We start from the raw sequence: 22,605 nt of genomic DNA, 5'->3' as shown, positions 1-22,605 counted from the left end.
ATCCACCTGCCTCAGCCTCCCAAAGTACTGGGATTACAGGTGTGAGCCACTGCGCCCGGCCTGATTTAAAAAATTATGTGACCTACTTTTTCCAGTTGCAATCATCAGACATGTCTTCATATTGATTTTATCTGTTTCTAAAATTTAAAGCCATCCTCATAAGAATCATCATCAGGAGTTTTCAGAAAACTGTGTCACATCTCTGAAGTGTGTTCCTCTTTTGGAGGAGTTCCTCTTTTGCTCCTCATATGCTCCTTTTATAATTCCCAAGATCAGTTTCCCATCTCCCACCATATATCATTAGTTCAGTTCAGATAATAAGGAAGGGTCATAGTGAAGGGGTAGTGTTAGTCTTATTTTATCCACCAGGAACAGTAGGGATTAGTTTGGGAGTGGAAGGAAATGTATGTAGTATCTATGTATTGCTGAAGAAGGTCATAGGCCAGCCTGATTCAAATATTGAATGGCCTGGAATGTCAAGCTTTTTTTATCCTTACTCACATAGTGGTGACCTCAGACTCCTCATTGCTGGATAATGTAGCAATTTTCTAGATTTTTAGCAGTTAAAGTTACGTCCTCTTAGCAAGGTCTCTTTATGTCCTTTCCCTTTGAAGTAGGAAATGTAATCCCCAAAGCAGGGACTACTGCTTTATGCTGATACTAAAAACAATGTGATGTGCCCTTGAAAATCCAAGTATCTGTGCATCCTGCCCCCACTGTGCCCCGTGGCTCTTCCCTGACCATTGGTGCTGGGACTGTACCTGGGCATTTAGTGTTTGACTCCTGAATGAGCCAGGCTGCTCCTCAGGAGCACATATCTGTAAACCCTAACACACCCAGGCCCCTGAGCCAGCTGGCATGTGCTAAAGGCTCTTCTAGCATCACACCCTGGCTTTCTCTTCCTGGGTGTGTGTCCTTAGGGAGCGTTCTCGCCAGAGAGGAAGAGACTAAATGGAATGTAGTCCAGCCACCCATCAGCGCCTATAAATAGTTGGAGGTTGATGTCACTTTAAAAAAAATTTTGCTATACCTGCTGGATTAAATTACAAAAATGACAGATGTTAATGTTTATTAAATTTGCCATGTCTTGCAGCTCTGTCAGATGGTGAGGTTGGTCCCTGGAGCCTATTTAGAATACAAATCTGCTCTATTGAACGAATGTAACAAGCAAGGAGGCTTAAGACTGGCGCAGGCAAGAGCGCTCATCAAGATAGATGTGAACAAAACCCGGAAAATCTATGATTTCCTCATCCGAGAAGGATACATCACTAAAGGCTGAGGCTCCGAGGGCTTGGGATCAGAAGTCAGAAGTTTGGAATGTGGTGGGGTCAAAGGACAGTGTGGGTGGGCATTCTGGAGAGTTTTGTTTTTCAGCTGAATTCTCATTGTGAAAAGAGGGGAAAGGACAAAGGAAACCTTAAGTTGTATTAAGTCTACTTTCTTCTCCATCCTGCTTTAAAACACTCCTGTTGTTGGTATTGTGCTGCGGAGTTGTGTGCTAGATAAGCTATTATTAAATGTGAGTGGGCATTCATTCCTAACACCTCTTGTAACTAAAAGAACCATAGTACCTCACTTCACAGTGCTGGTAGAAATAGAACTAAACCACAGTCTTTAGTCCCAGGAGTCCAGCTCAGATCCTTATATTGTGAGGTAAGTTTGCTGCTTATCTGCCTTGCCTTGAAACACTGCGGATATATTTAAAATAAAGAGAAAGGTTTTAGAGCATAAGAAAGCTCTTGTCTAAGGGTTTTCTAAACTGACTTTTTTTTTTTTTTTTTTTTTTTTTTTTTTGAGACAGAGTTTGCTCTTGTTGTCCAGGCTGGAGTGTGATGGCGAGATCTCAGCTCACTGTAACCTCTGCCTCCCGGGTTCAAGTGATTCTCTTGCCTCAGCCTCCCGAGAAGCGGGGACTATACAGGTGCCCGCCACCACGCCTAGCTAATTTTGTATTTTTTGGTAGAGACAGGGTTTTGTCATGTTGGTCAGGCTGGTCTCAAACTCCTGACCTCAGTTGATCCACCCACCTCGGCCTCCCAAAGTGCTAGGATTACAGGTGTGAGCCATTGCACCCGGCCTAAGCTGACAACTTTTATGAGTAAAGGGGAAGAAAATATCCTTATGATAGTCTTATCCCAAACTGCATCTTTAACTTCGGCCGGGCGAGGTGGCTCGCCTGTAATCCCAGCACTTTGGGAGGCAAAGGCGGGCGGATCACGAGGTCAGGAGTTCGAGACCAGCCTGGCCAATATGGTGAAAGCCCGTCTGTACTAAAAATACAAAATTAGCTAGGTGTGGTGGCACACGCCTGTAATCCCAGCTACTCAGGAGGCTGAGGCAGGAGAATTGCTTGAACCCAGGAGGCAGAGGTTGCAGTGAGCCGAGATCATACTACTGCGCTCCAGCCTGGGTGACAGAGCGAGACTCTGTTTCAAAAAAAAAAAAAAAAAAACTTTAATGTCTGGCTTTGTACTTTGCAGTCTGCCTGTCTAATCTGCAGTAGTAGTCTTTTGAGGAGGTGGCACCGGATATAACATGTCTCTGTTATTTTTAGAATTAATTGATTAAAATGTTTTGCTATTTAATTTGTGGGTGTGTCAAATATTCTGGTAACTAAAATACACTTAAGGTGTTGGATGCCCGCCCCATCACGCTGCACTGTCTGCTGTCATATGTGTCCTGAACTCACCCTGTTCTTGCCCTGGGTTTCCCAGGATACCAAGCCCCTGAGGATGGAGATGATGCAACAAACCTCAGCTCTGCTTGGATTGAGACTTGAACCCTGATTTCTCAATGGTGAAAGGCTAGGCTGCAATAAAAGCTGCTTTTAAAACAGAAGTAAAGCAGTTTTATATATGGGACTCAGTAGATAAGAGGGTGAGTAGCCCCACCACATGTAAAACTTGGTCCTCAAATCTTTCTGCAGAATAAGAACCCAAATTTATGGTTATTTTGTTTCTGTTAGAAACAAAATTGTATATAGAAATAACTTCGTCAGAATCTACACAAATCACATCGAATAGTTGACTGATTGTTTAAATCTTTCTACATTCAAATATCTAATTAAAATATTGTGTGCTTTGTTGGAAGCATCTGCACAAATTTTGACTGTTGTAAATATGCATGCAGCTGGGAAGGGATTCATCTAGGGGATGAGAAATGAAAAAAAGACTCTCAGGACCTGAGGGAATTCAAATAGAGGGCTTTGATTTTTTAAAAAGAATGACATGTGGAAATGATCTTTTTTTTTTGTATAGTCATATCTCATAGAAAACATTTTACCACTACCATCACCCCTAGTTGGTTGTGAAGGGATTGCCTCTTATCCCTGAAAGGTAACTCCTGTTCTGAAAAGTTGGGATGCATTAGACATCAGTGTTAGGTGATGTCTGTTGCAGTTTGAAGAGTCCTTAACCTTGATTAAGGAAGGCTTCCTGGGAGAGGTGGGCTTTTGGGGCCATTATATGATAGAGAAGAGAGAAAAATGGCAGATGGAAGTGGGAGACAGTTCCACACACAGGGGGTGGAGAATGATGTGGAGGCAGCAGTGGGTGTAACGACAATGGTGCCAAGAGATTTATTTGGCTAGAACACAAGGGGCAGCTGGGTAGTTAGGAGTGGGAGGATGGTAGGACAGTCTGACAGAAACCTTGGAACCAGTTGAACTCTGAAAAGCTGATGGGAAATCATGAGGAAAATGGCATGGTTGAAAATAGTAATAGAAAAATAAGACCTAAGTTTTAAATGACTGGATTTTAGAAAGTAGGGTAATTATTTCTTTGGTATACCCAACTTTGCAAAGATACGTAGCATTGCATCCTTCCTGTTTGCTTTTAGACAGGGTTGGCCATAAACCAACTACACTGATAGAGGTCTCTCCAGATTGTCTCAGAAGAGAGAGTTTACCCTGAAACTTAATGACATGAATAAGACTTATTTACTGAAATTTTTATTGCAATTTAACGTTAAAAGTTTCTGCTGGAGTTTTATGCATATTTTTCTCTCTAAGTGGTGGGAAATACAGAACAAATCTCTTTCCATGTAATGACTCTTCTCTGTGCTCAAAGACCAAGACTCTGTCTCTTGAGATACCAATTAATACTAAATATTCACAGTTTATCTTTTCCTGGGTCCCAGTTTCTTTCCTTTTATTGTTAACTATCTTCACTTTCCCTGCTTTTAAAAATCCGAACTCAGTTAAGCAACCAGTCATTGAAATCTTCCTCAGCTGGGGGTTAGCTAGAAAAGGGAGAAAACCAATGGCATTCATCAGTAACAACAAAATCCCAGTTTGTAAGTCATTCTAGCTTTAGGAAATATGTAGGTATGTAACAAGAGAAAAAATCTCCATTGAAGAATCAGAGGCCAAATTACATAGCAGTTTGAGAAAACTCATAAATATGTATGAGTTTTATTTCTTTAGTAAACCCAACTTTGCAAAGCTTAATGCCTAGAATCCCTCCAAAAACCACTTTTTCACCCATCTTTAAGCAGACAGTGGTACTGTATTCTCAACAGCATTCTGGGGAACTTCACCCATTCATTTTTAAGAATACCTTTGTGGACACCTTCTAAATATATATTGCATTATTCTTGACAAAACAAAAGGGTTTTCTGTATCTTATATGCACCTAGCTTTTTGTTTGAATTTCTAAAAATTATATTTAAATAAAAGTTTGATTCAAGAGGTACTGCTGATCTGGAAGCTTTGCTTTCCTTGCCAACATGCTTAGCCAAATGCAGCTAACCTTTCCCACATCTGCCAAAAAGGACCATCTTTGGAACACTGGGACAGTGCCATGTCTGTGGCCTTGTGTAGAAGAGTTGGCCAAGCTAAAAGATTTCTCTTTAATCAGACACAGGCTGGGTGCAGTGGCTCATGCCTGTAATCCCAGCACTTTGTGCGGCTGAAGTGGGAGAATCACTTGAAGCCAGGAGTTTGAGACCAGGCTGGACAACACAGCAAGACCCCGTCTCTACATTGGAAAAAAAAAAAAAGCAAGCTGGGTATGGTGGCTCACACTTTTTGTCCTAGCTACTTGGAAGGCTAAGGCAGGAGGACTGCTTGGGCCCAGGTAGTCAAGGCTGCAGTAAGTCATGATTGTGCCACTGTAGCCTGAATGACAGGGCAAGAACCTGTCTCTACAAAAAAAAAAAAAAAAAAAAAAATACCTAGTCCTTTTGAGCCACATGTAAGTGAAACAGAACAAGAGCAGGGTCACAGCAGCCTGAATAGTAATAGTCCTGCTGACATAGGCACTTGATTTGGGAGTGAGAACAATAGTGAAGAGCTTTTAGGCCGGTGGCTCATGCCTATAATCCCAGCACTTTGGAAGGATGAGATAGGCGGATCACTTGAGGTCAGAAGCTCCAGACCAGCCTGTTCAACACAGTGAACCTCCGTCTCTACTTAAACATACAAAAATTACCCAGGCGTGCTGGTTTACGCCTATAATCCCAGCCTCAGGGAGGCTGAGGCAGTAGAATCACTTGAACCCGGGAGGCGGAGGTTGCAGTGAGCTGGGATTGCGCCACTACACTCCAGCCTGGGCAACAGAACAAAGACTCTGTCTCAAAAAAAAGTGGGGAGCTTTTAACTAGGGAATTTGGAACCTAAGTAGCCAGTCTTTGAAATGTGCAACAGAACTGAAATGTTAGTATGCTGCGTTTGAGGGGGGAACAAATGAACAGTTTCTGAAAGGTATGGAAAACCAGTTTCTGTGTCTAATGGCAGGGAATTCTTTTTCTGTTCATTGTTTGTTGCCTTGGCTTCCAGCAGTTAAGGTATACTGCAGTCGAACTGCCCTTTGATTTGATTGATTAAGCTACAAATCAGAGACATTATTTAAGGGAAAGATGAATGTCATGCATCTGCCATTACAATTCCTTTGTCACTTGAGTAGCTTGTTATGCATTGTGTACTAGGCCCCCTTCCCTGTTGCCAGTAGGAATAAGGGAATGGAGATAGCACAGGAAGTTACCACTAAAGGGTTCGAAACCCTGAAAACTACAAAAAAAAAAAATTATTTCACAGATGTAGCCCTGAAGGTCACTGTACTTACCCTTGTCTTTGAAAACCCTGTGGTTAAATTTTGCCAGCCCAGACTTGGGCTGGATAATTGAGTCTGATGCACCTGTTTTCTACTTCAGAGCACCAGAATGGATTTTAGTGGCACCAAACTAATCATTTGGTTGAATTAACCTCCTGTTCTTAATCAAGCAACACTTTTTTCATCGTGGTCTGGTCTCCCCTGAGGCCATGGGTGGCAAAAAGCTTCCAGGTAGCTTATAATAATCCTGCCTTGGTCCAGAGTTGTGTTAACAGAATCAGCATCTTAGGAAGTGTGGAAAGGAGAGGGCCTCACAGTTGTTTTAAGAAACCAGCACTTTCTTAAGCAGAAATGCTGAAATGCTGCCATCGAATCACCCTTATTCAGTGAACTGACAGCGAAGTGCCAACTCATGACATTTCTAACATCTCTCTCCTATCGTTGGAAAGCTAGCTGCCGAGTATACTCTCCATTTCCGAAATTGTTCGCAATGACCTAAGACTTTCTTTATACTAAACAATATGTAACTATTGATTTGGATCCCTCCCTCACCCCTCCATCCTTCATTATCATCATTTAGGGAATTCCTTTAAAACAGAAAAACATATTAAGAAGTTAAAAATCAGTGGAGGGCAGGTGTGGTGGCTCACACCTGTAATCCCAGCACTTTGAGAGGCTGAGGTAGGCGGATCACTTGAGGTCAGTGGTTCGAGACCAACCTGACCAACATGGTGAAACCCTGTCTCTACTAAAAATACGAAAATTAGCCGGGTGTGGTGGTGCGTGCCTGTAATCCCAGCTACTTGGGAGGCTGAGGCAGGAGAATCGCTTGAACCCGGGAGGCGGAGGTTGCAGTGATCCGAGATTGTGACACTGCACTCCAGCCTGGGCAACAGAGTAAGACTCTCTTAAAAAAAAAAAAAAAAAAAAAGAAAGAAAAACAATGGAATTTGGGCTGTGGGCTCTTAATCATTTCTGATACAGTTACTACCAGAGATAACTAACTCCTAGACGGGGGGAGGGAATAGTGCATTTGCCCAACCGATGTCCCCTATAAGAAAACTGATGTTTTTATTTCAGTTTCTAATCTTTAGGAAGTTGTCAAAGATGAAAAGGCCAATTTTGGGGGTAATTTAATCGCTTTTCCCAAAAATTATTGAAAAAGAGCAAAAAGTTCAGAAATGTCTTGAAGACTCTAGCTAAGATGGATGGACTGATTTGAACTTTTAGTAGTAGACGAGACAGCAGGATTCTGGCCCTGAGATCATGGTTATTTGCTTTGGAGAGGTGGGGTAACAGCTTTTCCACACAATATCCCTAGTAGGAGCCTCTTTTTAGTCTTTTTTTTTTTTTCCCGAGATGGAGTCTAGCTGTCACCCAGGCTGGGGTGCAGTGGCGCCAGCTTGGCTCACTGAAAGCTCTGCCTCCCGGGTTCATGCCATTCTCCTGCCTCAGCCTCTCAGGTAGCTGGGACTGACTACAGGCGCCCGCCACCACGCCCAGCTAATTTTTTGTATTTTTAGTAGAGATGGGGTTTCACCATGTTAGCCAGGATGGTCTTGATCTCCTGACCTCGTGATCCGCCCGCCACGGCCTCCCAAAAGTGCTGGGATTGCAGGCGTGAGCCACCGCACCCGGCCTCTTTTTAGCCTTTTTAAGGGCAAACTGCAGCTGTAAAGCCACTCCAGTGGAGGTAGAAGCATTTATCTAAGCTCTAGCCACAGATAGGCGATAGGAATGTCAACCTCACCTGGCTGTCAACCTCAACAAGAAAATCTTGGCCTTGTTCTGGGCGTGCATAGCTTCAGATTCAGGACACCTGTCAGATCTAAGATGGGCATGGGTTTTAATTTCATTTAATTTCAACTTCCAGTGATACAAATGGAAGATGCAAAGCAAAATGCTTTTGAGAGCAGTCTCCCAGGAGTGCCTCCGCCCCCAGCGACTGTGGAAAAGAAGGCGTTTGTGGGAGAGAAGGGTGGCTATAGACGTCATTGCATCATCCAGATCCCAGCTGTGACCTGGCTCAGAGTTTTCCAGTTAAAAATAACCATGGCTTACAATTGGAGGAAAGAGTAAACTGTTGCGTCTCCATGGAAACTAGAAGTGTGTGTGTTGGGGGGTGGAAAAAGATTTCTAGCACATGTGGCAAGATGGGGTGGATGTAGGGATCAGAAGCTTAGAGGCCCTCTGATGAAAGCTGATAACCCTATTTAGCGTCCAGGAGGTAGCCAGACACTGCTCCAGGGCGCTGGAGACACTCTGCATCAAGGATTTGTTTACAATGATGTGTACATCTCGGGTCTGGTGAAGAGTTAATTTGAGCCTTCTGACTTCCTGTAACAGGTTTGCTACTATTTGGCAAAGCAAAGAGGAGATGAGCAAGACTGTAGGTTAGATGTTGCCTTTTAAGCAATCTGGGAACCTCAGCTACCTTTCCATTCACATTCTGTTTCTTAGCATATTCAGCACACCTTCATTTGCATATTCAGTAGCTTGGTATGATACATGTAGCAGTTTAGAACTAGAGGGGAAGTCTCCAGGTTTTTGGGTGCGTTTGTACATTTACTCCCCTTCAGTAAGACCAGGTTTTCTTCTTTGTTGCATGAGCTTATGCAAAGCATCATTCAATAGCTTGTTTGTCTTTAAAGGTAGGTCTCTTATCATTTCTGGTATAGTTACTACCACAGATAATTAACTCCTGAAGGGAGAATAGTTCATGTACCCTTTTTTAGAAGGTCTCTTTAAAATTTTATTTTCTTCAAATACATTATAGTTGTAAAAAAAATTGTTTTAAACACTCATTTTATTTTTATTTTTATTTTTTGAAATGGAGTCTCGCTCCGTTGCCCAGGGTGGAGTGCAGTGGCGCGATCTCGGCTCACTGCAACCTCTGCCTCCCGGATTCAAACAATTCTTCTGTCTCAGCCTTCCAAGTAGCTGGGACTACAGGCGTCTGCCACCACGCCCGGCTAATTTTTATATTTTTAGTAGAGACGGGGATTCACCTTGTTGGTCAGGCTGGTCGCGCACTCTTGACCTCAGGTGATCCAATCACCTCGGCCTCCCAAAGTGCTGGGATTACAGGCGTGAGCCACTGCGCCCAGCCATTTATTTATTTTTTGAGATGCAGTCTCACTGTGTCACCCAGGCTGGAGTTGCAGTGGTGCAATCTCAGCTGACTGAAACCTCTGCCTCCCTGGTTCAAGCAATTCTCCTGCCTCAACTTTCCGAGTAGCTGGGATTACAGGCGCGCACCACCACTCGCAGCTAATTTTTGTATCTTTAGTAGAGACAGGATTTCACCATGTTGGGTCAGGCTAGTCTCCAACTCCTGACCTCAAGTGATCCCCCTGCTTCGGCCTCCCAGAGTGCTAGAATTACAGGCGCGAGCCACCTCGCCCCGCCAAAACACCCATTTTAAAATTAAGAGTTTAGGCCGGGCACGGTGGCTGAAGCCTGTAATCCCAGCACTTTGGGAGGCCGAGACGGGTGGATCACGAGGTCAGGAGATCGAGACCATCCTGGCTAACATGGTGAAACCCCGTCTCTACTAAAAAATACAAAAAACTAGCCGGGCATGGTGGCGGGCGCCTGTAGTCCCAGCTACTCGGGAGGCTGAGGCAGGAGAATGGCGTGAACACAGGAGGCGGAGCTTGCAGTGAGCTGAGATCAGGCCCACTGCACTCCAGCCTGGACAACAGAGCGAGACTCCATCTCAAAAAAAATAAAATAATAAAATAAAATAAAACTAAGAGTTTATAGAGCAGGCTGGGCACAGTGGTCACACCTGTAATCCCGGCTACTTGGGAGGCTGAGGCAGGAGAACTGCTTGAACCTGGGAGTTGGAGGTTGCAGTGAGCCAAGATCGTGCCATTGCACTCCAGCTTGGGTGACAAGAGTGAAACTCCATCTCAAAAAAAAAAGTTTATAGAGCAAGTAACTGAAGAAGTAGGAATTGTTGACATTACTGGCCCTCTACAGCTAAATGCTTTCTTGTTTACCTGCCTGGTGTACTGAAAAGATCTGAGCACTAATCCCTGTTCTGGTATTTAATAATAATGCAACCTTGGGCAGTTTTTTAACACTTCATGTCTAATGTGTGGTTGGTAATACCTACCTGACTGGGTTGATGAAGATTAAATGGGCCAGGTGTGGTGGCTCACGCCTGTAATCCCAGCACTTTGGGAAGCCAAGGTGGGTGAATCGCCTGAGCTCAGGAGTTCGAGACTACCCTGGGCAACATGGTAAAACCCTGTCTCTACTAAAATACAAAAAATTAGCTGGGCTTGGTGGTGCGCACCTGTAGTTCCAGCTACTTGCGCCATAGCACTCCAGCTTGGGCTACAGAGTGAGACTCCGTCTCAAAAAAAAAAAGAGAGTAAATGGGTTAAGGTATATAACATACCTGGTGCCACTCCTTCCTTTTCTTTTCCCACTGAGCCTTTGACATTTAGTTTCACTGCAGTCAGATATGAGCAAGTACATGACTTTCCTGTACCACCCAACTCACATGCAAAAGTCTCACAGAGGGACATGAAGATCTGCAAGAACAAATGTTAAAACAGATGTGCATTTAACAAGGATGTTGTTTATCTTGAAATTCTCATCACTGCATCATTGCTACCGCCCAAGGGTTGAATTAAGGGCAAAACATTTCAGAGACAGATTTGAAATTACCTAATTATCCTAGACATGCTGTAATGTTCCCTTTTATAATGCCTGGCTCAAAAAGCTTGATGTCAGGTTACAGAACTGTATGCATACTTTGATTGTAATTGTGTTAACAAAACTAAAAAATCTTGCATACAATCAAGACCAGAAAGAAATCCAGATGCTAACTGTTGTTTTGTTAAGTAATAAAATTGTGGTGAGCAATGCTTTTTCTCTCCTTTTTCCTTTTTTTTTCTTTTTCTTATTTGTAATGTGACAATTCTTTATTACTTGGAAAGTACATTTTATGAGAACTGTGAAAACTTGGAAAGAAGTTCAAAGTATTTTACATTTAATAACATCTAGTTAATCCTTATGATATCCAGATAAGGTGCTACTTTACATCTTATGAAATAGCACAAGCCTTAGGCAAACTTCTGCAGTAGAAGAAATGTGTTCTGAGACTTCTATCTTGCTTGTTTTTAAGAAATCTTTTCTCCCAGAAACCTGGTGTCCAGTGTCCCTCTCAAATCTGCTAAAGGACAGTAGCTTAAAGATTTACTTATCTCAGGGGATTTGCATTTTTATAGCCATCAATGGCATATAATTTGGAATTAGAGGCACAGGCAAGCAGGCCTTCCGAATCTCTGTGAGCCACAAGACCCGATGGCACCCTGAAATCAAACTTCTGTAGACTGGGAGCCTTGATGACCGCTGTTCCCCAATTCTGACAGATCAAAGCTGTTGCCAATTTGTTAACCAGAGGCAATGATACAAATGGAAGATGGAACTATTCATTCTGAGGGACCCATAAAAGTCTGATTAATCTAAGGAGCAGTCATTGCCCAAGCAATTAAGGAGAATATTTTTGGAAAGGCAGACATCAGAAGCTAAGCAGAGTACAAATTTCCACCCTCTACTTACTGTGTTAATCAGATCAGCTCTCACTCTTTGTAGATGCTGCCCTGCTTGAAAGCACTGCTTATTTACCTGGGAGTCAGGAGAACCCAAACCCTCCCTGGGCATAGACAAATTGTAATTTTATAGCAGACAGCCTCTAAAATGTTTCTACATCCAAAATAGTTGACACCGCCAGGCGCAGTGACTCATGCCTCTAATCCCAGCACTGTGGGAGGCTGAGGCAGGAGGATTGCTTGAGCCTAGGAGTTCAAGACCAGCCTGGGCAACATATTATTTAAAGAGACGTTGTCTCTTTAAATAGTAATAAAAAGGCCGGGTGTGGTGGCTCACGTCTGTAAACCCAGCACTTTGGGAGGCCGAAGCAGGGGCATCACCTGAGGTCGGGAGTTCAAGACCAGCCTGACCAACATGGAGAAACCCTGTCTCTACTAAAAATACAAAATCAGCTGGGCGTGGTGGCATGTGCCTGTAATCCCAGCTACTCGGGAGGCTGAGGCAGGAGAATCACTTGAACCCGGGAGGCGGAGGCTGCACTGGGCTGAGATTGTGCCATTGCACTCCAGCCTAGGCAACAAGAACGAAACTGCCGTCCCCCAGAAAATAATAATAAAAACAATAATAAATTAGCCAGGCGTGGTGGCGTACCTGTAGTCCCAGCTACTTGGGAAGCTGAAGTGGGAGGACCACCTGAGCCCAGGAAGTGGAGGCTTCAGTGAGTCATGATTGCACCACTGCACTCCAGCCTGAAGCCTATCTAAAAAGGAAATAAAAGAAAGAAAAATTGACACCTATAAAGAAACTCACATACTTATTATAGTCTAGAAATGTGCTGTCCAGTAAGGTAGCCACTAGCCATATGTGGCTATCTAAATTTACTAAAATAAAATTTTAAATTCACTTCCTTAGTTACACTAGCCACATTTCAAGTGTTCAGTAGCCACATGAGGCTAGTGGCTACTGTATTGGATAGTGGAGATACAGAACATGTCTATCATCACACAAAGTTCTATTGGACAGTGCTGGTCCAGAAGAGAATACCTTCAAATTGCCTTTTTGGTAGAGGCATGTATAAGCCCGCACTTCCACATTCTGTAAAGGCATAAAGCGCCTCCCTACCCCAGAGCATGTCTGTACAGTCATTACATGGTCTGACTTCAGCACTTCTTTCTACTTAATCTCTAAATCTCTAAATCTTGACACGCACATCACACACAACACAAACTCTATTTTAGCCCACCTCCCTCCTCTTCACTGACTCTTCATGGTAGGTTTAGTTCCCATAATCCGTGAAAATGCCTCACTCCTTGTCACTAGAGCTTGTTCTGGAAACCTGCCTTCAGTGTAACAAGCTGGAATGTGAAGAGGGATGCATCTATCTGTGCTGCTGAGTCATTGAATTGACTGAAGCTTCAAGGACTAGGGGGTGCTGAGCAGAAAGGAAAACACAATCCTGTTAGAGATTTGCTCTTTTCGTATTGGCATGTAAACAAGTAAGTCACTAAGTGAACTGACGTCACAATTTAGTATTAGGAAGATGCTTTTCCCAGGCACGATTTGAACTCAGTGGTTTCCTGAATCTAGTAAAGTATGCTACTTTGTTTTCTCTTAATTTTGCCTAATTTTAAAGCTTTCTCTTTTTATGAAGACAAAAATAAATCTCTCTAGACCTTTTTCGTTTCGCAGGATTATCATTAAAATTATCACTAACTTTTAGATATTCCAGCACGCATCGGATGACTCTGAAGCCGGTTGGGCAGTGGAGATCGGGAAGAACATGAAAAAGCTTCAAAGCTTTTGGTTGAAGACATCAGGAGATGTAAACTCCAAACGCGGGCTTTACTTCTCCCCCGCACCCCTCCGCGCAAACCCATGCCTACTCGTTTGACTGCTCAGCAATTCTGAGGCCAACGATTTGCAACGGCGAGGAGCAGGGGCTGGTGAGTCAAGGACTGGGCATGGAGTCAGGACTCTTAGGTGCACTGACTCACGGCAGAGCCTTGAGGAAGTCGCTTTGCCTCCCACGTGTCTCCCCTCACCTGCCAGAGGCGGAGGGGAGGCGGGGCTGTGCTAGAAAACGTCCGTTTCGCACCGATTTATGTTACAGATGGGCAGACCTGAATTTTAAAAGACCCTCAGAGTTACACAGCAAATGAGCCATCAGTGAATGCCTGTGTCCCGCCTGCGCTCCGGAGAACCCCAGCCCTGCCTCGGGGGCTCGGGCGGTGGGTGTGGGCTCCGAGACTCGGACAGCACCTTGGCGTGGCAGGAGCAGGCGGAGATGCGCACGGAGGTTGGAAGTTCACCTCCTCCGGGTCTCGGGCGCCACGGCTGCCCGTACCTGTTCCAGCAAGGGTCAGCCAGGGACTGCCGCGCTACTGATTTTCCCTTCGCTCTTGGGTCCCAACTCCCGGGCTCTCCGGGCTGGGGAGGCGGTGGGGTGGGGTCGAGGCCGGGGCTCGCCACCTGCGGCGGCTTCACACCTGTATCGGATTTGCTTTCTCGCCTTTAATCTTCTCCAATCCCGAAAGCAACCCAGTAGAGCGCCCCCGCAGCCCGCCTCGAGCCTGGCTCATAGGCAGACGCTGACTGGGGAAGCGAGCGGTCGTCCGTGTGTGAGGCAGGGTAAAAGACCGGAGGACTCGGACAGAGGGGCGCCCTGGAGGCGGCGGCTACCTCGGGAGCTAGGGGCGCGCCCGGGCCACCCCGCACCGCGCAGAAGCCCAGCGCGCACGCGCGCCTCCAGCCGCCCCGCGCGTTCCCCCGCCCCGCGCCGCGTCCCCCCACCTCGGGAGAGGGCGGCTAGGCGCAGGGAGCGTGCGCGCGGCCCGCCCCGGGCGCGGGCGGAGGGAGGAGGAGGAGGCGGCGCGCGCGGCGCTCAGCCCGCAGAAGCCGGCGGCCGCGCAGTAGGACGCAGTCCTATCCGAGACCCGCGCCGTGCCGGTAGGGGACCCGCAGGCCCGGGGGTGGGGGTTGTGGGGAGGCTGTTGGGGTGGCGGCGGGAGGGCGGGACTTCGCGCTTCGGGTCCCGGTGCGCAGGGGGCACCCAGAGGCCCGCGCGACCCCGCCTCTGGAAACTTTGTGCCGGCGCCCCCACCTGCTCCCCGGCGGTCCTTGACTCTTCGGGGCGGCGCAGGGAGGAGAGGCCCGGGAACCCCCGCAGCGCACCCTTGCCGGCCCTGGGCGTGCGCCCCCTGCCGCTCTCCCGCCGCGCCACGCCGCCTCCGCGACCCTGTCCGTGTGCCCCGGGGCTCCAGCATCCTCGGCCGCGCCTCCCCTCCGCCGCCTGCCAACCCCGCGGAGGCCGCCCCGTCCCGCTGGCATCCACCCGCTCTGGAGCGCGCCGCGGCTTTTTGCATCTCTCGTAGGTTTCTTGAGCATGGATAGAAGCAACTTGACTTTCAGCGATGCCAAGTCTCCAACTTGAGTCTTCCTCTGCGGTGGTAGATGGGTGTGCGCGGTGCTAACATCTGTCTTTTTATTTCTCCTAAGTACCCTTGCTCCGGAGCGAAGTTGAGTTATTGTCTGTAGAGAGGAGGTGCGTGCTGTGGCCGCCTTAAGTGGATTGTATAACTGTACTTTATTTAGGTGGATGTTGCCAGTGGTACCAGCCAGTGTTATGGTAACTGGGCATCCCAGAGGCTAGGGAAGGAGGAGCGACTTACAAATGCAGTTGTACTATGCAGGGTTTTTTGGGTTTTGTTTGTTTGTTTGTTTGTTTGTTTTTTAAGCCACCTTGTACTTTCTAACTAGCAGGACCTCCGAACATTTAACGTGTGTTAACTCGTTAGCTGTTCATTATGGTTTTATAAGAGAGGGGGTTGGAGAGCATTACCATCCCGTTTTACAGATGTAAAAACGGAGGCGAAGAGCAAACTCCGGGTTCCTTAGTAAGCTTAAAGGCATAGGGACCAAGAGATTTAACCCAGAGTCTCCTGGAATTCCTAGTCCCTAAGGCCACTCAGAAGTATAATGGAATGTTGGACCGTCTTCCCTGACATTCTACAGAGCACTTAAGAGTCAGAGAGGCCGAGGCCAGCCGGCAGCTCCAGGCCTGAGACTCAGCTCTGCCACAAAGTTAAGTCACACTGGACAAGTCACAGTTTCTCCCCGCTCATTTCCTTCCTGCTCTCTAAAAACAGGGGAACAAAGGTGCTGTATTCTTTGCAGAGTCGTGCGTGTGTCTGGAAGCTCCACTCCCTTGAGCTGCAATTTGGTTATTGTTAGTTGTTGTGGACTCATAAAGGACCCCAGTCTTGGTTCCCTTGAGAAACGCAGGGAAGGAGGCACCCCCACAGTGAACGCCTCTTCTTCGCCAGAGACGCCTGAGAATTCGCATCAGGGACACTTCACATCAGGGACAGGCCGGGGCAGAGACCCTGACCTGGGGGAGGGACGAGGGTTGCCACGAGGAGGTAGGAAGGAGCCCTGCACAGGCGGCTTGACACATGGGCCCTATTCCTGCCTCCAGCTCTGACTCATCTTCTGACGCTTGGGGGAGGAGAGGTAGTCGCTTGATATTTTTGGCTTTCCCCCATAAAACTGGAGACAGTTTCCTTCATTCCAAGTCGTTTTAATGTCAGTGTTGAACGTGTCTGTCCTGAGTTCTCATCTGAAAGCTTTCATATCGGTTGACTGCAGGTATGAATTTTGTAATAATAATTAATAGAATGGCGTAAATGTATATTCATATCATAAAAAATTAGCCAAGTATGTTAAGTCCAGGAAATCCTTTAAGACTTTAATGTTTTTAAAAGGTGGGCTTTTGGGAGGGCTGTGTTTGATCGGTTCCTTTGCAGTTGGGATTTTAAGGCAAAATGGATTAAAAATGCTTTTCCCAAAATCACAAGGAATACATTAACCATTCTCTGTGACATTTAAACTTTACTAATAAGGTTAAAGCTTTCTTTTGAACCTCTTTCTCAAAAGTAACTGCCGAGTACGTCTTTATCGGTTTGTGTGTATCTTTTTAGACTTTTCTAAGCATTTTTATAAACGTCTGTTTGCACAAAGTGGTTTTTTAACTGAAATTAATTATTTTAAAACTGACTTGTCCTGTTCATAAAGATTTGGCTTCTGTCAAGAACAAGTAACGTGTTTAAGTACAACTGTTCCTAAAGTTTTAATAATCCTGATAGACGGTGTTACTTCTCAGGGCAAGGGGCAAATGACCCCTTTTTAAACAACTTCAAAGTAGTAGAATCATTACGATCCTAGGTTTTACTCTTAGGTGCAAAAGAAAACTTTTCCTATTAAAAAAAAAAATCTAGGACTACTAGCATAGTATCTTTGCTTATAAAGAAACGTCAAAGGGAGTGGAAGGCAGGGAGAGTTGCTAAAGCAACCGAGGCCTGGGTATAAACTTACAGAGCTAACATTTAAGATGGCTTTATTATTTATGAAAGCTTCACTTCACCTGGGTGAAGACAAAGGAAAGTTAATGTGGGCACTCTTCAAATCAGTAATTTCAGGAAATGGATGGGTTAAAACAAAATTCATGTCAGGAGTCTGTGGATTTATATATTATACATTTACCGAGGACTTTTACCATGCTCAAGGTGCTGTGCCTGAATACAGAGGAAGAAGGCAAGTAAGGTCGGCCTCTGACCTTATGAAGCTGACAGCAAAAAGTGACATTCAGAGAGGGTTGGCCAGAATTGTCATGGCTCTGAATTCCTAGAAATCAACGTTAGATTTATTGAATTGTGAATTATGCACGGATAATTTGATGGGTTATTTTAACGAAAACCTAAGTGTAACTGTCTTGCAGGTCAAGAATCTCACTCCACACTCTCCCCCTCCCCCAAAGGTCCTAGCCAGAAACTACTCTGACTTTTATGGAAATCACTTCCTTCTTTTCTATAGTTTTGATCCCTTAAATATAAATCCCTAATTGACATAGTTTTATTTTGTTTTTTAACCTCAGTGCAAACTAAAAGTAGATACTCTTGTGAATCCTTTCTGGTCGGCATCGTGTGTGTGTGTGTATGTGTGTGTGTGTGTATGTATGTATATATATACGCACATATATAATTTTTTGTTTGAATTTCTGCAGCATACTATTTTAAAAGATTTATCCATGTTGCTGCCTATGCCTGTAGTTGTTTTTGTTTTTTTTTTAATTTTTTTAGAGACAAGGTCTCACTATATTGCCCAGGCTGGTCTTGAACTCCTGGGCTCAAGGGATCCTCCTGCCTGGGCCTCCCAAAGTGCTGGGATTATAGGTGTGAGCCACCACACCCAGCCCAGTTAGTACATTTTTGTCTTATGAACATACCACAAATTACCTGTCCACTATTGATGGACATCTGGGTCGTTTCTGGTCTGGGGCAATTATGAACAGCCCTGAGTCAGGTGTGCATACCTTCAGCTTTACTAGTTGATACCTGGTTTCCAAAGTGGTGGCACCAATTTACATTCCTTCAGGGGTGTCAGCCTTGAGTCTGTAAGTCACTGTATTTGCTGTTTAACCACAATTATGCTTGAATATTTCCTGAATGAATGAATAAAGGTCCCCGGGTAGTCTGATCCCTGGCCTGTCACGTACCAGCGTATTTATATTTAGTTATATGGTTTGGACTAACCACCCAAACACCAGAAGTGGTTTTCCCACTGTGTTTGGTTGACAAATATCTAATGGAATCCTTTCATCAATCTTTTTTTTTTTTTTGGAACAGATGAGTAGTTATAGGACATTTTAAATATGCAAAATGAAGTACTAAAAATAAGTGTCTAGTACCTAGAAGTCTTTTAAGGCTTTTGAATGAATCCTATCTCTGGTGAATGCTTCTATTGTGCCCAGCCCTCAATGTGTAGGACAGTGTATTGTACAGGAACTCAGGCCTATCCTTGTGAAAGTACCCTCTGAGGACGAGACTCACATCACACGCTTGCGTGCCTGTTTGTAATCCTTAAGAGGCACTGTGCACAGACCCTAACATGTGCTTCTTGGCAATTCCAAAGTAATCACAGACTCTGTGCTACAGGAATCAATGACTCTTTTAAATCTTTTTTTTTTTTTTTTTTGAGATGGAGTCTCACTCTGTTGCCCAGGCTGGAGTGCAGTGGCGCGCAATCTCGGCTCACTGAAATGTCTGCCTCCCGGATTCATGCCATTGTTCTGCCTCAGCCTCCCGAGTAGCTGGGACTACAGGCGCCCGCCACCACGCCCGGCTAATTTTTTATATTTTTAGTAGAGATGGGGTTTCACCATGTTAGCCAGGATGGTCTTGATCTCCTGACCTCGTGATCCACTCGCCTCGGCCTCCCAAAGTGCTGGGATTACAGACGTGAGCCACCACACCCGGCCTTTAAATCTTTTAAATGTATTTTTCTCCAAATTTTCCTTTACCTGAGAAAGTAGAAGTAGCTTCGAGCTGGGTTTTTGTCATTTTTGTTCGTTTTCTTTGTAAGAGATGGAGTCTAGCAATGTGGCTCAGGCTGGCCTTGACCTCCTGTGCTCAAGGGATCCTCCCACCTCAGCCTCCTAAGAGCTGGGACTGCAGCCTGTGCCACACCCAGCCTGAATTCCTGCTTTCTGAACAGAGTTGCCAGGCTCACTTTGATTGCCTGTGTTTAGTTTTGCCAGGTGGATTTAAAGTGTGTGTGTGAGAGAATGAGAAAGAGGAGTAGGAGGGAGGGTGTGGAGAGAGATGGGCAGTTCACCTGGGGACAGCTGTTAAATTCAGGTGTTCGTTGAGTACTTACCATGTGCCTAGTATTATGTGCTGTGTTTCTGCCCTGAGAGCAGAACGTTATGCAATTCTGTAGGTTTACAGAATACCTCGGGAATCCTTTTTAGCTGGAGGGATGATGGAAGAACACTAGCACAAAGACTGAGATTTGTGGATCCTTTTTATTTCTTCTCTAAAGCATCTTGGAAAATAGCTAAATCACTCTATTTTCAGTCTTTATTTACATAAGTCACAAAGACTTTTTTGCTCATTATAGTAAAGATTTTTTTTCAGATTCTCTAAAATGATCATAATTTTAGAAACCACATGCAGATAAATTAGAAGTTTTCAAGAAAAGACACCCAAAGGAGGCGGAGGAAGAAGTCGTTGGTATGGGAACCTGTTGATCTGAGTGATGGGGGAGGGGCCCTGTTGTGTTCTTTGTCACCCTGTCGGCCTTCCAGCCCGCAGCTTTCACAAAGGAGCTCCATTTTCCACCTGTTTCAGCGCAGGGGCAGCCCAGCCTGGGCGAGGAGGCCTAGGGCTGAGGCCACAGCCATGTCCTTTTGCATGCAGCCCACCCAGCTCACCTGGGCACATCCCATTCTGTTCTTGCACCGGCCTAGAGCAACCAGAGGTCCATTTGGGTCAGCTTTTCACACCCCATGCCATATTGAAACCTCAGGGGACAAGAAGGTTCTTTTGAAGTTCATATGCAACTGCTGGGTTTACTTCTGTCTTTGTCCCAGAACAGTTTCAGCATCAATGGCCTAGGGCGAGTTTTTTTTTTTTTTTTTTTTTGGACTCCTTATGTCTTTGGGTGTGTGGGTACATAGAGAAAACTCCCTAACTAGAACATGCTGCTTCTGTTGACTAGTAAACATTATATGGCAGAGAGCGCCTTCGAAGCACCAGTCTTCCCTGCCTGGGAGAGTGACCAGGAGGTGAACTTGCTTTAAGTTTTTTTTGTTTTTTTTTTTTTTGAGACAGAGTCTTGCTCTGTCCCCCAGGCTGGAGCACAGTGGTGCAATCTCGGCTCGCTGCAAGCTCCACCTCCCTGGTTCACGCCATTTTCCTGCCTCAGCCTCCCGAGTAGCTGGGACTACAGGCGCCTGCCACCACGCCCCGCAAATTTTTTGTATTTTTTAGTAGAGACGGGGTTTCACCGTGTTAGCCAGGATGGTCTCGATCTCCTGACCTCATGATCCGCCCTCCTTGGCCTCCCAAAGTGCTGGGATTACAGGCGTGAGCCACCGCACCCGGCCCTGAACTTGCTTTAAGTTTTAAGGAAGCACTCATAAAAATAAAATCTGGAAGTCCTGTCAACATACAAATTACATACAGATTTGAAGATTTATAATGAAGAATTTTGCCAATGTAGCTAAAATCTAAATCTTTTACATCTTTGCGTTTCATTATAAAACACAAAACATTTGTAATGAAGACACACTTCATGTCATCATTATAAATCTTTGGTGATTCTCTCCCCCAAATTAACTTGTTATTCTGGCTCCTATATAAAGAGCACTGGCAGGCTGAGGCCAGAAGTGGAGAGAGGGCTTGGACTGACAATTATGTGTTAATTTTCTTCTATTAAAAATATTTTTTACTTTTAGAAATTGAAATCATGTAGAAAATTATGGCCGGGCGCGGTGGCTCACACCTGTAATCCCAACACTTTGGGAGGCCAAGGCAGGTGGATCACGAGGTCAGGAGATTGAGACCATCCTGGCTAACACGGTGAATCCCCGTCTCTACTAAAAATACAAAAAATTAGCTGGGCGTGGTGGGAGGCGCCTGTAGTCCCAGCTACTCAGGAGGCTGAATCAGGAGAATGGCGTGAACCCAGGAGGTGGAGCTTGCAGTGAGCTGAGATTGCACCACTGCCCTCTAGCCTGGGTGACAGAGCAAGACTCTGTCTCTTAAAAAAAAAAAAAAAAAAAAAAAAAAAGAGCTTCAGGTACTTGCTGTAAACTTTCAGCCAAAGATGATCCAAAATGGAAATGGTGGAACTTGTTTGTGTACTAGATTGTATCTTAAATCCAGATGACCACTGTATTATTTGAAAGTAATCAGGGTTTTTTTGGTTGTTGTTGTTGTTGTTGTTGTTTTTTCTACAAAAATTACACTTATGGAGTTTCTTTTTCCAGTTATCCTCCTAGAAAGCACAGGAGATAATGTTGATGTTTTCCACTGTATCAGATTACTCTTAATAATACTTTTAGATTCCTTCTAAAAGTGTACTTGCTAGAAATATGAATTCCCAGGCCTTCACTTCCAGAAATTCTGATTAATTAGGTCTGGGGTAGGATCTAGGACTCTGTAGTCTAACAGGCAGCCCAGGTGATTCTCGTGTAGGACTCCTTGGGACCACACTTTGAAAAATGCGTCTGCTATGCTGTGATGGTTTTATAACTTACTAATTTCAGCCAAGGATTGCTGTAGTAGCCCATTCTCATACTGCTATGAAGAACTGCCTGAGACTGGGTAATTTATAAAGGAAAGAGGTTTAATTGACTCACAGTTCCAGATGGCTGGGGAGGCCTCAGGAAACTTACAGTCAGTGCAGGCAGGGGAAATGCCAGACGTTTATAAAACCAGATCTCATGCGACTCACTCACAATCACGAGAACAGCATGGGGGGAAACGGCCCCCGTGATTCAGTTACCTCCACCTGGTCCTGCCCTTGACACATGGGGATTATGGGGATTACAATTCAAGGTGAGATTTGGGTGGGGACACAGAGCCTAACCATATCAGTTGGCAAACTTTTAGAAGAATTTTTTTATTTTTTGATTTTAAGAGATGGGGTCTGCTGGCTCAGTCTGGAGTACGGTGGCATGATCCTGGCTCACTGCAGCCTCGAACTCCTGGGCTCAAGCCATCCTCCTGCCTTGGCCCCCCGAAGTGCTGGGATTACAGGTGTGACCCACCACATTCGACCCTCTAGAAGTGTTTTTGTTTGTTTTTTGTGACGGAGTTTCGCTCTTTCACCCAGGCTGGAGTGAAGTGGCGTGATCTCAGCTCACTGCAACTTCCGTCCCCCTGGGTTCAAGCAATTCTCCTGCCTCAGTCTCCCGAGTAGCTGGGATTATAGGCGCCTGCCACCACGGCTGGCTAATTTTTATATTTTTAGTAGAAACAGGGTTTCACCATGTTGGCCAGGCTGGTCTCAAACTCCTGACCTCAGGTGGTCCACCCGCCTCAGCCTCCCAAACTGCTAGGATTACAGGCATGAGCCACCATGCCCGGCCTAGAAATGTTTTAATAATTAGTAATGTAGTCTTCTAAAGGGAACTATTACATTGTCA

The 22,605-nt window shown here is 45.3% G+C and overlaps 2 protein-coding genes and 1 long non-coding RNA gene across 20 annotated transcripts in view; 2 read left to right on the top strand and 1 right to left on the bottom strand.

The window, feature by feature from the left end:
* Positions 1–1,735, top strand: part of TADA2A (transcriptional adaptor 2A) — a 72,137-nt gene extending 70,402 nt beyond the window's left edge. For all 8 annotated transcript variants that reach the window (XM_045376115.3, XM_074019053.1, XM_015438409.4 and 5 more), the window contains one exon: positions 1,094–1,735. In XM_045376115.3, the coding sequence (XP_045232050.1) occupies positions 1,094–1,279 (186 nt within the window). In that variant the 3' untranslated portion in view covers positions 1,280–1,735. The remainder of the gene's footprint in view (positions 1–1,093) is intronic.
* Positions 1–14,351, bottom strand: part of LOC123569496 (uncharacterized) — a 24,248-nt gene extending 9,897 nt beyond the window's left edge. For 2 of the 5 annotated variants that reach the window (XR_012425545.1, XR_012425546.1), the window contains exons 1-3: positions 13,333–14,351; positions 12,270–12,378; positions 10,459–10,594 (exon numbers count right to left, since the gene is read on the bottom strand). This is a non-coding gene — a long non-coding RNA (uncharacterized lncRNA). The remainder of the gene's footprint in view (positions 1–10,458; positions 10,595–12,269; positions 12,379–13,332) is intronic. The other 3 variants (XR_012425548.1, XR_010582122.2, XR_012425547.1) reach the window with 3 other exon arrangements.
* DUSP14 (dual specificity phosphatase 14) overlaps positions 12,963–22,605 on the top strand; it is a 23,350-nt gene continuing 13,707 nt past the window's right edge. For 2 of the 7 annotated variants that reach the window (XM_045376120.3, XM_015437795.4), the window contains exon 1: positions 14,507–14,564. The gene's annotated coding sequence lies outside the window, so the exon portion shown is untranslated. Of the gene's footprint in view, positions 13,115–13,146; positions 13,562–13,775; positions 13,915–14,506; positions 14,565–14,849; positions 14,986–16,186; positions 16,263–22,605 lie in introns of those variants that run through there. The other 5 variants (XM_015437793.4, XM_074019056.1, XM_015437794.4 and 2 more) reach the window with 5 other exon arrangements.

This window comes from Macaca fascicularis, chromosome 16, assembly GCF_037993035.2.
Source record: "Macaca fascicularis isolate 582-1 chromosome 16, T2T-MFA8v1.1".
Lineage (NCBI taxonomy): Eukaryota > Metazoa > Chordata > Mammalia > Primates > Cercopithecidae > Macaca > Macaca fascicularis.
Note: the sequence above shows the minus strand (reverse complement) of the source record. Positions and strands in the feature narration are given on the sequence as shown.